Genomic DNA, 15,932 nt, shown 5'->3' with positions numbered 1-15,932 from the left:
TAATTTTAATAAACAATCTTTAATATATCAAAAACAAAAAGCAATTGTATAGTGTTAATATAAAGCCATTTATTTAAAATGTGTGTATAATCTTGTGAACGATTAATTTTTTTTCTACTAAAGATTTCTCACATTGCAGTCTCTATTGTTAATTTTATTTATAATAAAAATATTTGATGCGAAAAAAACTTTACCTTCGGATCCTTTGACGTATGTCGAAACCAACACACCAACGCATTCCGATATACTCATTGCGATACCCAAGTCGGTATTGACATAATTCAGATTAACTACAGATGTTATTAGCTTACATTGCGCATCTAAAGGCCCTTTCCTTAAAATGAGAGGCCCGCTTGGTTGCACAAGTTGATATATCACTTTCAATAGAAGATCCTTCAAGGAATTACCTAAACAACTATCCGTTGTAATAACATCACACATCATTTCCAGCCTAACGAGAAAATCGTGTAATGCTTGGCAAACTGTAGGCCCAGCCTGAAATAGAAATTATAATAAGATAAAAAAATTTATAACTAAACATTAATCTATTTTTTCATACAATATATATAATTATTACAAGAATCACATTTAAGTAATACATATATTAAATATGTGCACAGAATTCTTGTTTTGCTTGCCTCTTTAATGATAATTTTAGTCGAGGTATATGATTTTATATATATATATATATATACAAATCGCATTTGATAAATTAAAAAAAAATAAGTTAAATATACTGCTACTAATAATCTCTTAATGTGATCTGCATTTTATTTAATTTTATTTCTTTATGATATTATTTTATAGCTTTTATTTTATAACTTTATAATAGTTTTTAACATACTGCATGAAATCTTAAACGCAATTTCTGAGAAACTTTAATTCTTGATCAAAATCTTTGATATGGCAACTAAACAATGTCACCAAAATTTATAATAAAATAAAAAAATTTCCTCACCATGATGTATTGCTTGTCCATCGTATTAATATTTAATCCGTTGCCGGAAAGTAGGCGCAACAACATAGGGCCTGTATTACGTTCTTTAACAATACAACTAGCCATAGAAGGACTACTAGGTGCAAAGCCGTCCAAACCAGAATATCTTCGTAACGGCTGATTGCAGACGATAGTTAAACATTGCAACGCAAGACACCAAGCGCGTAAAGAAACCTCAGTGTGCCTAAAATTTAATACAAATTAAGTACACAAAAATATTAATATCAAAGGTTTAAAACATATTAAATGTTACTATTATGATTCATATCACCAATATACTTATTTATTAATTTACCACGAAAGTGCAGATATTAAGCTAGAAATAGCTGCTGGACTGAGTGGAATCAAGGGTGTTAAAGAAGGTTCAAATTGCGACCCCGGATGTTCAGTAGCAGCGTCCATATTCAGGGCAAACCAAAGTTGGAGAACGAGTTCCAAGTTTGTACTGTTATTCTGTTATACAGAGACATAGATAAAAATGCATTATATAAATGCATTTTATAACTAATGTATTCAGGGAAAATATAATTTAATACAAAATATTCATATCTAAGAATAAAACTATTTACATAATTACTTATATACTTGTTAAAACGATATTGAACAATGAGAAACAATACAAAATATAAATATATGACTTATTTTGTCATATAAAGTTGAATAAATTATATAATTTAGAAATAATTGTGTTAATCAAAATATCATTCTAATATAATTTTTTCATTAAGAGATAAATTTTTCAATCTCTTTCAAGGGAAGAATAAAGCCAAATCAAAATAAAAATTAAAAAAACCCTTTGTGTTGGTCTAATAATATATCACAAATGTGGCTGCGTTAACGCTCACAACGCTTGTGGAATCATTTCATCCTTGTTATCTATCAAATGTTAAACAAGGACAAACGATACTCACGAGCATTAAACGCAGCCTATGTATTTTATTTCATTATATAACTAAATAAATAACTTACTCGTAAATATAAGTCCGTGAACATCTTTTCGAAACATCTTGTTAATATTGAAAGATTAGAAGGGGTAGGATCAGAAAAGTTCCCAGTTTCTTGACTTCTATCGTTCGTTTCGGTACGCAAGAACGGTTGTGAACAGCGATTTGCTTCTGTTGGTACCTATATTCAATATATCGTATAATAGCATGTCTTTGCAATAATTATTTCTTAACAAATAATTCTCTCTTCCCTACTAAGAAAAGTTTTAAAAACATCTATAGCACATTTAAAGAAATGCGTAATATCCTAATTGTTCTAATACAGACAACAAGACAAATATATCAATAAAAATCAATTGATAACATATACTTTTCTATTTTTATTACTAACGTGTATTGTCGCATTTATGCTATGAGGTAGATTGTATATGCCAAATGTAGCAAGTATTCTCAGTGAAATTTCTACGCCCATTTCGACTCCGTACTCCAAGCGTGCGTCCATCGCTAAAGACATGCTCCTAAAAATATATCATTTATTTATTACTTTCTAATTAGGTCATATAAAGTGAAAAGCAAGTTGTTATATTCTTAAATACTGAATACAAGTGAGATTCTATGTGAAATTTTTCTAAAATTCAAACTATTTTATCACGGAAATTATTATAAGTTAGTATACATTAAATACAAAAAAAAACGTAGCAATGTTAAGTTAAACAAAGTATTGCTTCGTGTGTATATATATATATATATATATATATATATATATATATATATACACATACTTATATATATATACACACACACACACGAAGCAATACTTCGTACTATATATATATATATATATATAGTCTGTAATATCCAACACAACAACTACTGGAAATATTCTACATTAATACTTAACATTATGAAAAAAAGGCGTTAGTGCTTAAAGATCAACCGTTATTAAAAATTTTCTTTTAAATATAGGATAAAAGAATAAAAGAAAAGATATATACCCAGCAATGGCAGAAGCTAAAATTTTTGATACTGTGCTGTCTTTCTTCAACATATTTCTGCCACGTTCCAGTATGTCATCCAGAAAGTCTTCCAATTCGCTATCGTCCGATTCCAAAAGAGATGGGAGATAACCATTGGATTTTGACGTGCCTGGAGTGGTTGAAGTTACTACGATATTATCTTGCACATCCTCGTCTGCATCGCCTTCGGTAAATCCTTCATCTAATGTGGCAGTAGAAGGTGCACTAGTACTAGCGACATTGGCCGAGTCCTCCTCCGTACGACTTTCGTCCGTATGACTCCCCAGAGTCTCCAAAATCTCTTCAGACGGACTACCTTCATGCGTAGAAGTACACGCTTTAGGATACAATCGTCCTCCTGCAAATCAAAATTTATCTATGTATTTTGCACTTTAATCAAATCGCTAGGATTTACTATTTTATTTCAAGAAAAAAATAGAGAGCAAACTTCCTAATATTTTAAAGATTTATTGTGTAAACGAAGTATTATAAACTATTTATAATTCTTTTTTCGTGATAAAGAGATGATATAAATTATAATTACCTTCTAATAGATCCATTAGAAGACAAGAAACAGCATGCGACGACCAAGCAGCGTCAGATGTGTCAGTTGCCAATCTGATTAATTTCAAGAGTTGTTCTTCGGTCATAAGCTCGCACAAGCCTATTGCGGGACGTGTAGATACTACTAGCCTAGCGACTACCTATGTACGATAATTTAAAAATATAATTATAGATGTATAATTACAAAGCCATATAGATATTGTAAATTCAAATACTTTATCTATATAATTAAATGTTAAGAGAGATCAAAAGAATCATGTTCTATAATCTCTACAATTTGTTTCCTTTTGCGTATTTCATAACATATCAGATTTATAAATTACAAACCTGATTGTGAAAACAAAAAATAACACATACAGAGCTCTACAAATTTGCATAAAATAAGATTTTTTTCTTCTAAGCTAAATTGTAGCATTTCGAAAATATTTACTATATCAATATAATTTATGCATTTTGAGAAAGAAAACATCGCGAATAACAAAACTCAATATTTTTTGATCGAGTTAAAGTAAATTTTAAATAAATCAAATCTTACAATATAGAGCCTGATAAGAATGATATTGCATATTGAATTTGTGTCTTCAAACTTCTTACCTTGCAAGCTAACAGAAACATATCCACATTAGCCGAATTGTGTAAAATGAGCGCGATGAGACCGCGAGCCACTGGTAAAACATTCTGGTGAGATAAGTTTGTTACACTGTACTCGATTTCCAAATCCATGACATCAGATTTGCTGCAAATATATATATATATATATATATATAATGTGTGTGTGTGTGTGTGTGTGTGTGTGTGTGTGTGTGTGTGTGTGTAATAATATATAAATAATAAAAAAATTTTTTTCGAATTATACATTGAATCTTAAAAATCATGCATGATAAAATTCATGTATCAACCTGATATTGGATTGTCGTGATTGACTGCAACACGGACTGCGAAGCAACGACTCGTTTCTTTTAAGAATGTCCTTGTAATGTTTTGCGGAATGTTGCGAATGTTGCTTTAGTGTTTTTATTAAATAACGTTCTTGAACCTTCAGAGTCGCTTCCACCTTATTGTACAATGTAGCGGCATCAGATGAAAGAGTCATCAATCCCTAAATAATATATATATATTTTTTTTAATCTAACATTTATTTTATAAATAAAAAACTATCGCTTAAAATTATGTACATACTTTAGACGCTGCAGATTTTTTTGCTTGTTCTAATTCATGAAGTTGCTGTTTATGATGTAACAATCGCTTTTGTAATCTTTTACGGTAACTACGAGAAGCTGACGATCGGTTAGCATTTACATATCTCCTTTGCATGGCCGATTCTCCTTGAATAAACTCCCAACGGGAAAATAAACCTTCCAAAACAAAAATGTTATAGATATTATTCTGTTATAAAATCGCAATGAAAAAAGAACATTTTATTTTTTTAAGATTGCTCTGAAACTAGTTTGTTTTAAAATATTTTCACATATGTAGAATTGTTTTTCTTTTATTGATTAATTTTCTAATATACTTTTAAAGTACGTTAATAATTACAAAAAAAATATTTTTTAAATGTGCATAAACATGTCGTATATTAAATACCTTGTTCTCTAGTTTTCTCATGATTGTCCTCGAAACAAGGTGGTGGTGCGATGGTGTCTAAGCATACCGATAGAAACAATAATACCCAGCCTATTAAGGTGATGTCCAGTCGATTGGAATTGGATGGCGCGTTCGTAAGAGGAGCCAATAATTTACCCAACGTACGAACCATGGCTTCAATAACTGAAGATTTATTTCCCCCGGCTATTAATGACTTCCGTCCAAGGAATGTTAGTAAAATAAACACCCTAAAAATAAAATTTAAATATAAAAAAAATATGTACTTTATAAAATTATGTTTAAACATTAATTCACATTTTATAAGTCATATAAAATAATTATAAACTAATGAAACAAGAAGCGATTTTTCTAAATTCTCTTTAAATTTTTATATCTTTTTGCTTTACATTATTTATATGTATAATATTTACAAGTCATGCGCGAAACAATAAACATTTCCTTTATATTGATTTAATATAAATGATAAATATATTTGATAAAATATATTTAAATGTAAATATATATTCAAATAAATATAAAGCCTCACCTATCTTGTGGGAAAATGTGTGTAGACGCCGACGAGTAAAGATTTATTAAGGTATTAGATAAGAAGTTACCCCACCATGGTTGATGCCCTGCCATGCCAGCTAAGAGCGCAGCAGCTTGAAGTTGCAAACGTGGGGCTGGCGTTACAACGCATATTGAGTGGAAAAATTTCTCACAAATTGTTGGAGTGAAAACTTCATATAATGATGTTGGTCGATATACCTGTGTTTAAAAAACGCCATGTCATATACAGATCTTGTCACGTATAAAGTAATGAAACCAAATGTGCTAATATTAGATATATAAAAAATGCAGCATAATATTGATTGTGGCTTTTAATATCTAATATTGAATTTTTAACATTTTAGCGATTTATCATAATTTTGCACTTAATATTCGCAATATATACATACACTAGGTAATGGACCAATTTCGTACACGATATACAGTAGAATGTCAAGAAGAGTCTCTTCAAGAACTCGTAATTTGTCGCTGGGTGCGTTCGCGAAAGATGTAGTTGGCACATTCCGCATACCTCTCCACCACTCGAGACGTCGCCAGACACTCCGTACAACATTTAATTGATGTTGAAACATAATACATTCCTATAACAATATAACAGATCAATGTGTTAATATGTATTAAAATTATATAAAATAGTGAACTTGAATTACATCCTGAAAACAATTCATAATTATAACTCACTTGGTACGTCGACATTATTTTCGCTGATGGTTGTTCCTTACTTTCATTAGGTATCTTATTATAACATAAATAATTTTGCATATGCATAACATTAGGAGTTTCCGAACACAATAATGGATCCAACAAAGTTTTTAGTCTTTCAGTAGCTAAACTAAACCTAAAAATAAGCGAAAGATATTTCTATACATTAACAGAAAACACACATGCGCATGTACTCGTATTTATTTATTGTTTTACTTATTTATTTATTACTTATTTTATTATTATTTCTTTTATTATATCTTATATGCAATACCTGCATTGTACATCTTCTGCTAAAGCGGATAATATATTACATTGTGTATCAATGGTAGCTTGTAAAGAAGAATCAAAAATATCAGCATCAAATGATGAAGCATCATTTGTTTCCGAATAATCTTCCCCAGGCAAAACTACCATATGTCCATAAAACATTCCTAATGGTATTTTACATGTAGTTGTAGACATTCCATAGCGTCCTATTGTAGTGATCTAATAATCATATATAAAATAAATCATTAATTTAAAATTTAAACAGAGAAAAATTCGATTCATATTTTATAAGAAGTAAAAGAAAGGCAAGCGGATTGATATACATAAAAAAGAAAAATTAAATAAATAATAAAAAATTATATTGTATACAAAATCGCAACTGCATAATATAATGTTTTAAAGATACTAAATATTACTTATAGAATAAAACAAATATGATCAGAAAGAAGGTTATGAACATCATAGGCGAAAAGAAACAACCAAAATAAAGATCTATTATTATTGATATATTACATAGTTTACCTTGAGATATCTACACACAGGTGGCGGCTGAAGATCGCAGACGATCAACGGCCTATTTCCAATATCACCTGCGACAATAAGCCGTGTGCCGTCTATTTCTTCGCTCTTAGTCCAAATATCTATGGACAGCGATACCAAATCATTGCACGAAGGTATCATCAAATCAGTCAGCAATACAGGTGATCCGAAATCTAAAATAACGAATCGACGGGCTCCCGAATGCATCCGTTCGACGACCAATGCTTGCTGAGGCGGCCAGCATAGTAACCTTCCCCACGGGAATGTAATATCATCTCGCTGCAACATACATAATTTATTAATCGTTGGTGAAATAATTATTTCTTAAATTTACACACGTCTCAAACGCAATGTGACAAAAATATAAGAAAGCAGAATGCTATTTCATTCACTGCAGCGATTATTACTGTAGAATAGGCAATTGTATTTTGGATACATACTGAAACACATAAAAAATTACATCGTAATGTCCCACAATTTGCGATCATAATTTTAACAATTTTTGTCGGGTTTTTATAATATTTTTGAATGGTAAGCAAATAAGAGTTTCACCGTAAATTAAAATTGATTATAAATAAGTAACAAAACATATTTTTAATTAATTTCAAGCGCATATTACTTCAATAGAACGTTAATAAATATCAAATCCACATTAATTATAGAATATGTCATTATATAATATTAAGGTCGCCAATTATGGGACACTTCAAACAATTGAGTTATAAAAATTGAAACATAACTAAATCACAACTTTGTAATTTTCTGAATATACACATTTGTAGATTTGTTGATTTATGTGTACAGAAAGGTAAGTCTGTTGCAAACTCTCGATTTTGCTGCACGATTTTCGCGTAATACAAGAACACACATAAAAAATAAGATTATACTCGGTATATTATAACAACTAGCCCTGTAATTGCATCAAACAATAAAGCGAATGTATAAAAAAAAGAACAAACTGTGTCGGCTGCACGTACACATAAAAAATGAAAATTGTATAAATGATCTTAATATAAAACTAGTTGATAGCTAGTTCTCTGCTGTGAATAACATTAACTTAAAATAAAAAAAAAGGGAATGAGAAGAAAACCCATGAGCGTACGAAAAATAATATATGCAGTAATTATATGCAAGGATATTAACATCAAGTACATAATTAATTACATAATAAATTTCATAATAAATTTCATGTAACTCATGCAACTTGCACTTAACATCATTCAGCTGCATTTGACAGATAGAAAACTTTTAGCGAACGAGTGTCTCTATTACAATCAGCATATTAACAAAGCGATTGAATGACGAAAGGACAGTGTATCACTGGACTTAGAAATAGGAATTTACAAAAAAAAAAAGAAAAAATAAGAATGGTGCGTGTGTCTTTGCTATGTAATCTACCTTTTTAGGATTGCCCTCCTCAACTTTGTTTATAGCAGTATTGATACTTTGTACGCATGACTTTTCTTTTGTTATAATGGAACTTAATATGTGTGAACTAGGCATATTATTTTGCGTGCTATGCCAAGTCTGGTTATCACCAGACATTTCATTAGCCTCATCATAATCCGATTGTTCATCGGGTGTGAGCAACAGTTGCGCAGACGGCTTCTTTAAAACTCTTCCCGTATACATACTAAGCAGATCGCTTAATGTAGCTGTCGATTTAGCTTGAACATGTGGTCCTAGCGATCCAGCATCCAAGTTCTACAATTAATATTTCTATCTGAATTAAAATTCAACTACTCTAACATCTATATTGTATATGCCATTTTATGACTGAACAGTCATTACACAGTCGTTACACAGCCACTGTTAATTGCGAAAGAATATAATATAATATAATTCGCCTTGCCTACTCTACGAATGCTGAGAATTAATTTGGCGCACTATTTCGTAGATGATATTATATTTTACAATTGTGCTCAAGTTTGCTCGAGTTTATTGTCCGTAGTCTAATGTCACATTTGCACGAGACAATTGTAATATTACCACTATCATTGACATCGCAGAGCTTTTTAAACAAAGCAATGATTCAATTTATATGTTCACTCTTATACATGGTACAGAATAAGTCACACATCGTTTCATTAAAAAAAGATATACCACAACTTTTAATATATTTAAATGCATGCAGAGAATACTTACATATGTGTGATGTATCGTTTTAATATCAGGCACACCATTGTTGCTTGTCGCTGTACTATCATACAAAGTGGGTCCAATATTAATTGTATTCATACCAGGATCGATCTTTTCCATCTTCGTGCCGTCAGAGGCAGCGTGACAAGTAAAATGAAGAGGTTCAACCTAAATCAACATTCAAATATCATAAATAATACAGAACATAATCGATATACAATTATCTTATTTATTAATTAAATAATATTACCTCGAGGAGACCTTTCATATTCTGATTGGTGCACAATGCCTTCAACTTGCTGGATATTACAAATTCACTAGCGGGATGTGTAGGCAGTGTGAGTAGGTCCCTCAAATCGATAGAATCCTGTGATATCTTGGATGAGTGTATAGCACTCGATGAAGCGACAGGAGGACCTGTTTGCTCACTGGTTACAACAGATGCATACGTCACGGGTATTGAACTAAATTTTGGTAACATTGGTGGCTCTAAGTCGAAAAGCTCCGTTTCAAAAGGCGTATTATATAAACCGAACCTGGAGAAAAATTTATTTGTTAAGATTATAACAAAAAAATAAAAATTATTAGAAAAATTTAATATTGTATATATTAAATTAGTTAATCATTAATTATTTATTTTGAGTATTAAAAGCATTTATTAATGCCTTTAATACTCAAAACAATCACTAACCGATCTAGGACGACTTTTATCAAGCTCCGGTTAATTTAACTAGTCTAATAACTTTGCAGGATACCAATAGATGTCGGAGAAAAAATGCAAAGAGAGAAATTATCAATGCAAATGTAAATGTATTAACTCTTCAGTTCGCATTTTTTCTCCGACATCAGCTTCAGAGTTAGAATCCTGCAAAGTTACTAGATTGATTAAGTTAACCGGAGTTTGGTAAAAGTCGTCCCTAGTATTTAAAGATTTCTCTAAGGACATAGAAAAAAGTTAAGAAATACACAACCTTGTCGCGAGCAGCAAATGGTACGGATTCACTCTATTAGATACTTCAGTGGCTATCTGTTGCACCAGGGTGACACATTTATGTGCAATACTGTAATTTTTATCTAATGGCAAAAATCTAGTAATGAGTAATTGAAGCCACCTCAGTGAACCAGCCCAGTGAACTTCCATTATTGACGGTAACAAGTTGACCAATACAGAGAGCATGGCCTCATCGAAGGTTTGAACCGATGAATCCTCTATGTTATAAAATCCCCTAAAAAGGATAATAATTTTTTCCATTCATAAAATCTTCACATAATTAGCGTTGTATCAATATCATTTCAAATAATCGCTCACCCGCTGCAAAGAATAATTAATTTAACGCATTTGTGCGCTATACTTCTCCCAGCATGCAAGAGGCATGTTCGTAATAAGCTGGATAGTCGTCCTTGCACGGAACGTATCGTCTCCAATTGAAGAGCTTTAATTTCGGCGCTGTTCTGAACGCTGCGCAATCTCGTTAATCTTATTGAGGCTACCCATATTAGAATGTCAAGAGCTATAGATTGTACGACAGGAGAGCTGCAAACGTTTGTTTAGTGTTAACTTTCTATAAGCTTAAACATCGTTAAATTTTTATTATTCTTGTTACTTACTCAACAGGTACTTGCAAGCATGCGACATTCAAAAGATTATCGACAAAAGTTTTAGATTCTAACATAGCACATCTTTGCATCCTTTCGTCAGGCATGCTGGTGGGATTTACTGATCTTACGGTGATGGAAATCTCGTAAATCCAATTGCACCCTTAAATAAAAAACAAGTGTACAGTTTTTAATGTACAAAATTTTTAGTGCAAAACAATTAGCATTTTCTTATAAATTATATTGAAAATCTGACAGCAAAATTGTCGCACGTATAAAAAGAACATAAAGATATTCTTGAAAAATTATGTGACACAAAGTATTTTATGTATATAATAAATTTATTTTAATGTGTTTGTTATATTAATAAATTCTCAGATTATATTTACCAACATAGCATCCCAACTTCTTGCTATTCGCACCCTCGTCAAACGCTCGTTCTCCAGCATTAGGGGGCACAAGCGGACGTACTTCAAATATCTTTAGCTTTTTACAAGTTGGTGGTTTACTTTCTGCTAAATTTGCTTTAGCTTTCGCAGACGTCTTGAAAGTAAAGAAAGAAAAGAAAATACTATAATAAAACATCGATTCTATAAAGATACAGAACATAATAAAAGATCGACAAGTACATTACTCACTCCATCCTTTTGATCTACTAAAGCTTTGACGTGAACGAGCAACGTCCTAGCTTTCGAACGAAACAATTTCGGGCTTGTCAATGTTACACATCCCATGTGACAAGACAGATCTACGCAACGATGCAAATCGATAGGACCACAAAGGATTTCGGTATTATGCTGGCGTTGATACTCCTCTGTGATAACTGGATTTTCGTTCTTTTGTTCGGTTCCTATGTTAAACTCAATTCTCTCGTCTATGGGGGTGGTTGGTATCTTCTGATGACCGATCCTCTTTATATTTTGCTTCAACAAAGTAACTTGAATATTGGGTAACTCTTGATAGAACGGATGCAAGGTAAATCGAACATCAACGTGTCCTATACTTCCTGCTGCGCTTCGAGGTAAAGTAAGTTCGAATACGTGTTCATCCCAAGTAGTCCTAACATAATATGCAAATGTGTTACAACTTTATAATGTATCTTCTTTTTTTAACTGCATATTCTTTTACATTGATCTTTTCTTATCAAGAAATATACTGTACTGTTTCATTTACAATTCTTTAAATTTCAATATAGATAGTTTTATTTATCACGCGTTGTAAGATAGCACTAAAAACACTTATATTACTACTATAAAAGAATAAATGTAATAAAAGAATAATTAGAAATTAATTACAAAATTATTTAAAAAATATTAAAATATTAAAAAATAATTTTAAAAATATATACAGATATTTTAATAATTAATAAGAGAATCCACAATTAAAAGACGGAATGCAGTTTTTTTGAGATAGTCAGCATATCTGTTAAAACATTTATAATTATGTCTCCTTACGCATCACTTTGTAACCGCCACGTTCTCGTATGATGCTGATCTTCTGATTGATGAAGATGCTGCGGATGACGTCTTTGTCTCTGAGCTTGCATCATTTCACTCCAACACGGAGGGACGGTCGCGCTATATGCAGGGGAATGTCGACTAAATCGTGTAAGTTCGTATAACAGCCCTAAGTCCCAGTATGAGAAATTCGATTTATGTGCTAATAATTCGTCGCTAAAACGTAGAAAATATTCGAAAATTAATAAATAAATATCAAAAGAATAGTTTTACATTATTTTATATAAATGTCATAAAAAACATTATAAAGCTATTAACTAGAACTGTCAATGGCATCATTTTGATATCGCTCCGCTAATCATTTCAATTTTTTTCTTTTTCTTCAAATAATAATAAAATAACTCCTTCCTAACCAAAAACAAGGACAGGAAATTATCAAATTGGCACCTTCGTTAGTTCTGTTAAAATATTTCGGCTGCTGCAAATTCAAAATGAAAACTTACTAACAAATCGACGACGTTGACGTACTAGGAGCTATATTTTCACAAGTACAGCTTCCCTCACTACCCATATTCACATCATCAACATCATCTTTCTCCTCTGCAGAGTCCTCCTCCTCCGCTGTAATGAAGAAATGCAATGTGCCATCGCTCGTGCACACACACAGCCTTTCCAAACCTAAAAAAACCACCGGCCTTAACACACAAATTCTCAACACAATCCCCACAAATATTTCAAATTAATCTCCCATTCGCTCCCGTTTGTTTTTCTTTTGGAAATGTTTTTAGAGGAACACTTACTATTGCAATAAGTCGCAGAGATAAATTTCTTTCCATCTAATCTCGCCTCCGTTACAGTCTTCAGCGTACTTAAGTTTAATAATCTGACCACACCGTCTTTACATACAAGGGCAACTTGTCCGGCAGGTTCCTGAATGGCTGAATTATTAGTGGAATTGGTACTAGAGTTAGTAGAAAATGACGTGCACTTTTGTTTTTCTTGAAGTGGAAGTAGTACATGTTCTATCGGCGCCTGTTCCAAAGGTAACTCTCGCTTCACCAGCGGTTCCGACGCCACTTTTACTACCGGGCCCGTGAAATCCAAAGCATATACAAGTAACAGGGCGTTCGCGTTGCTCTCATTACTGTGGATCTCGCCATTTATCAATTTGCTCGACTGGCTGTCATTATGGTCCCAGTACATATAACTTTTCTGTGGGAAGAAATCGCTTTCGTCGTCAACATCCATCTGATTGGTATTTGACGAAGAAGATTCGACGGAAGCGTTATCTGCTGCAGGACACATCGCGACATACAGGTATTTTCCGTCCTTGGACGTAGTTATATACGTAATGCGGAGAGAGTCCGGAGCGTTTATTGCCAACGTTTTGATGACCACCGGTTCTGCCTTGGTAATCTTCATAAGATCTAAGCTCTTTTTGTTTATCGTTGTCAAGTCAGATGTCGATGCAAAGTGGGTCGAGCCGTTAATAGGAGGAAAATTGGGATCGTAGGGAGTTGACGTCGTCGGGGTCGGACCAAAGGGGATACCGATGGGACTCGAGTAAATGCCGTTGGAGGACGAGGCGGTTAAAGTGTTGGGCGGGAAGATACCGTCGTAATGCGGACCAACTACCATATCCGAGTCTACATCTTCGATAACTGGCACTTCATAAAAAATTTTACTAAGGAAGAGCTCCTGGTACAAGCTTTCCTGGCGTCCGCCATTCGAGCTGGCGCTAGTTCCTGTCCCAGATAAAGTCTTCTTAGTCTTTGAGTCTTTAGAATTGTCTTCCTTGATAGGTTGCGCCGTTGCAGCCTTATGATGAAAGTCATACAATACTAAGTAATGCAACCTCGACGATATGTACCTATCACCCGCTACCTTCATTATATCTAGAGTATCACTGGCAGCACTATTTACACTGTTCATTGCACGAACTAACGACGACGAACTCGCTAGATCGCTCGAGGCAGCCCACACATTCTCTAAAGTTCTTAATTGCGAGGGATTGTTAACTGTCACTGTAACCCCACACACTAAGCACGGTCGAATCTTATGCTCTGTCGTCTCAATGTTTATAGACGACGAGGAGTTGGTGCTTTTCGCTTCCTCTCTCAGGGTTACTAGAGATCCCACTACTGAAAGTGCTGTAACTTGTACTTTATAGAACGACGAAGGCTTGTATTCTGAAAGTGGATCCGAGTCTGAACCTAGATTTGTTAAATACGGAGGCGTCAAATTTCTCGCAGCACAAAATTGTATCGATTCCTTATTATTTATTTCTTGATCCAAAGGTGATATATAAAATGATACTTCTCTCTGCAAAATGACAGTAATTATATTACTTTAAATAAAGATAAAATTACTTTTAATTAAAGTAAAAAAGATAACATATATCTAAGGAATATCAAGCTTAATTAAAAAAAAATAAATAACTTGTGAATATACAGCCTTATATACGGGTAAAAGTATTAAGCACCTTATTAACTATTTAACATTTTAGCTAAAAAAATCGATTTATGATACTTACTGTAAATTATCTTTTGTTTAAAAAACATTTTAAACTTATAAACTTATTAATGCCAATAATCAATAAATAAATAATATTGGTAAAAGAATTCTAGAGGTTGTTTTCTATTTCTATATTATAACAATTTTCTTTTCACTATCAAAAATTTCGAACATGTATCTATTTCACTTTAAGTACAGAAAATGTTCAGCTAAAGTAGTTCAGCTAAAAACCAGAACTCCAGATAAATAAAAAAAAATATGAGTGCCTAATACTTTTGAAAATTAGTAGAAAAGATACTCTCAGATTTTGTATAGCATTGATAACAAAACCTCGAACAGCTTACCTTCAATTGATTCGTTATATTCCAAATATTTACAAAACCATTGGAAGAGGCTGTAGCCGCGAGGCCTGTGACATTAGTAGTACCTATGATGTCCACCGTATCGCCTGCCTCACGAGCGGGAGCCGTTGCAAGAGTCACAGATAATGGAACATTCTGTGTATATTCACCCTTAACGAATGGACATGCGGGCGAATGCCTCTCATGCTCCGACCATGGCTCGTCAGTAGGCTCCCAACATACTAAGCACACATTACAAGTAAAACACATAGCTCTGTCATCTCCTGTAGCATTTGGCTCATGATAGAAACCAGCCTGGGCCATTTGATCAGGTAAAGCCCATCTAAAATATTTATTCTATTATAATTTTATGTCTAATAAGTCATTAATTCATTTTAAGAAATAGGAATATAGAATATAAAAAAGTTGTAAAATAAAAGCGACTATGTCACAATCTATTAGGTTAAGTAAAAAGTCATCGCGTTTTTTTAAAAAACATCAGTAAAAACCGCAATTACTTTCTTACCAACAATATAAATATATCTTAATAGAGTAAAGTTTCAGCTTTAAAAATCTCTTTTTTAAATTATACGATACGACAATTTTTAATGGAGTTATGAGCAAGTAAAGTCAAAATAATTCTTTTATTTAATCCGCGATAACTCAGTAATCAAAAGTCGTAGGAATATTAAAAAAAA

General features: G+C 32.4%; 1 protein-coding gene across 1 annotated transcript in view; it reads right to left on the bottom strand.

Moving 5' to 3' along the window:
* LOC108750009 (baculoviral IAP repeat-containing protein 6) overlaps window positions 1–15,932 on the bottom strand; it is a 30,806-nt gene that overhangs the window by 12,134 nt on the left and 2,740 nt on the right. Inside the window, exons 4-31 of the mRNA XM_018489171.1 lie at window positions 15,238–15,577; window positions 13,180–14,701; window positions 12,883–13,057; window positions 12,377–12,595; window positions 11,561–11,981; window positions 11,312–11,465; window positions 10,935–11,085; window positions 10,636–10,860; window positions 10,298–10,552; window positions 9,577–9,862; window positions 9,333–9,494; window positions 8,586–8,891; window positions 7,170–7,466; window positions 6,652–6,866; window positions 6,357–6,513; window positions 6,065–6,256; window positions 5,653–5,873; window positions 5,106–5,353; window positions 4,701–4,876; window positions 4,421–4,620; window positions 4,116–4,257; window positions 3,502–3,661; window positions 2,937–3,315; window positions 2,333–2,459; window positions 1,967–2,122; window positions 1,293–1,450; window positions 959–1,181; window positions 195–495 (exon numbers count right to left, since the gene is read on the bottom strand). Coding sequence (XP_018344673.1) covers window positions 195–495; window positions 959–1,181; window positions 1,293–1,450; window positions 1,967–2,122; window positions 2,333–2,459; window positions 2,937–3,315; window positions 3,502–3,661; window positions 4,116–4,257; window positions 4,421–4,620; window positions 4,701–4,876; window positions 5,106–5,353; window positions 5,653–5,873; window positions 6,065–6,256; window positions 6,357–6,513; window positions 6,652–6,866; window positions 7,170–7,466; window positions 8,586–8,891; window positions 9,333–9,494; window positions 9,577–9,862; window positions 10,298–10,552; window positions 10,636–10,860; window positions 10,935–11,085; window positions 11,312–11,465; window positions 11,561–11,981; window positions 12,377–12,595; window positions 12,883–13,057; window positions 13,180–14,701; window positions 15,238–15,577 — 7,568 coding nt within the window. The remainder of the gene's footprint in view (window positions 1–194; window positions 496–958; window positions 1,182–1,292; window positions 1,451–1,966; window positions 2,123–2,332; window positions 2,460–2,936; window positions 3,316–3,501; window positions 3,662–4,115; window positions 4,258–4,420; window positions 4,621–4,700; window positions 4,877–5,105; window positions 5,354–5,652; window positions 5,874–6,064; window positions 6,257–6,356; window positions 6,514–6,651; window positions 6,867–7,169; window positions 7,467–8,585; window positions 8,892–9,332; window positions 9,495–9,576; window positions 9,863–10,297; window positions 10,553–10,635; window positions 10,861–10,934; window positions 11,086–11,311; window positions 11,466–11,560; window positions 11,982–12,376; window positions 12,596–12,882; window positions 13,058–13,179; window positions 14,702–15,237; window positions 15,578–15,932) is intronic.

Source organism: Trachymyrmex septentrionalis, unplaced genomic scaffold, assembly GCF_001594115.1.
Source record: "Trachymyrmex septentrionalis isolate Tsep2-gDNA-1 unplaced genomic scaffold, Tsep1.0 scaffold32, whole genome shotgun sequence".
Lineage (NCBI taxonomy): Eukaryota > Metazoa > Arthropoda > Insecta > Hymenoptera > Formicidae > Trachymyrmex > Trachymyrmex septentrionalis.
Note: the sequence above shows the minus strand (reverse complement) of the source record. Positions and strands in the feature narration are given on the sequence as shown.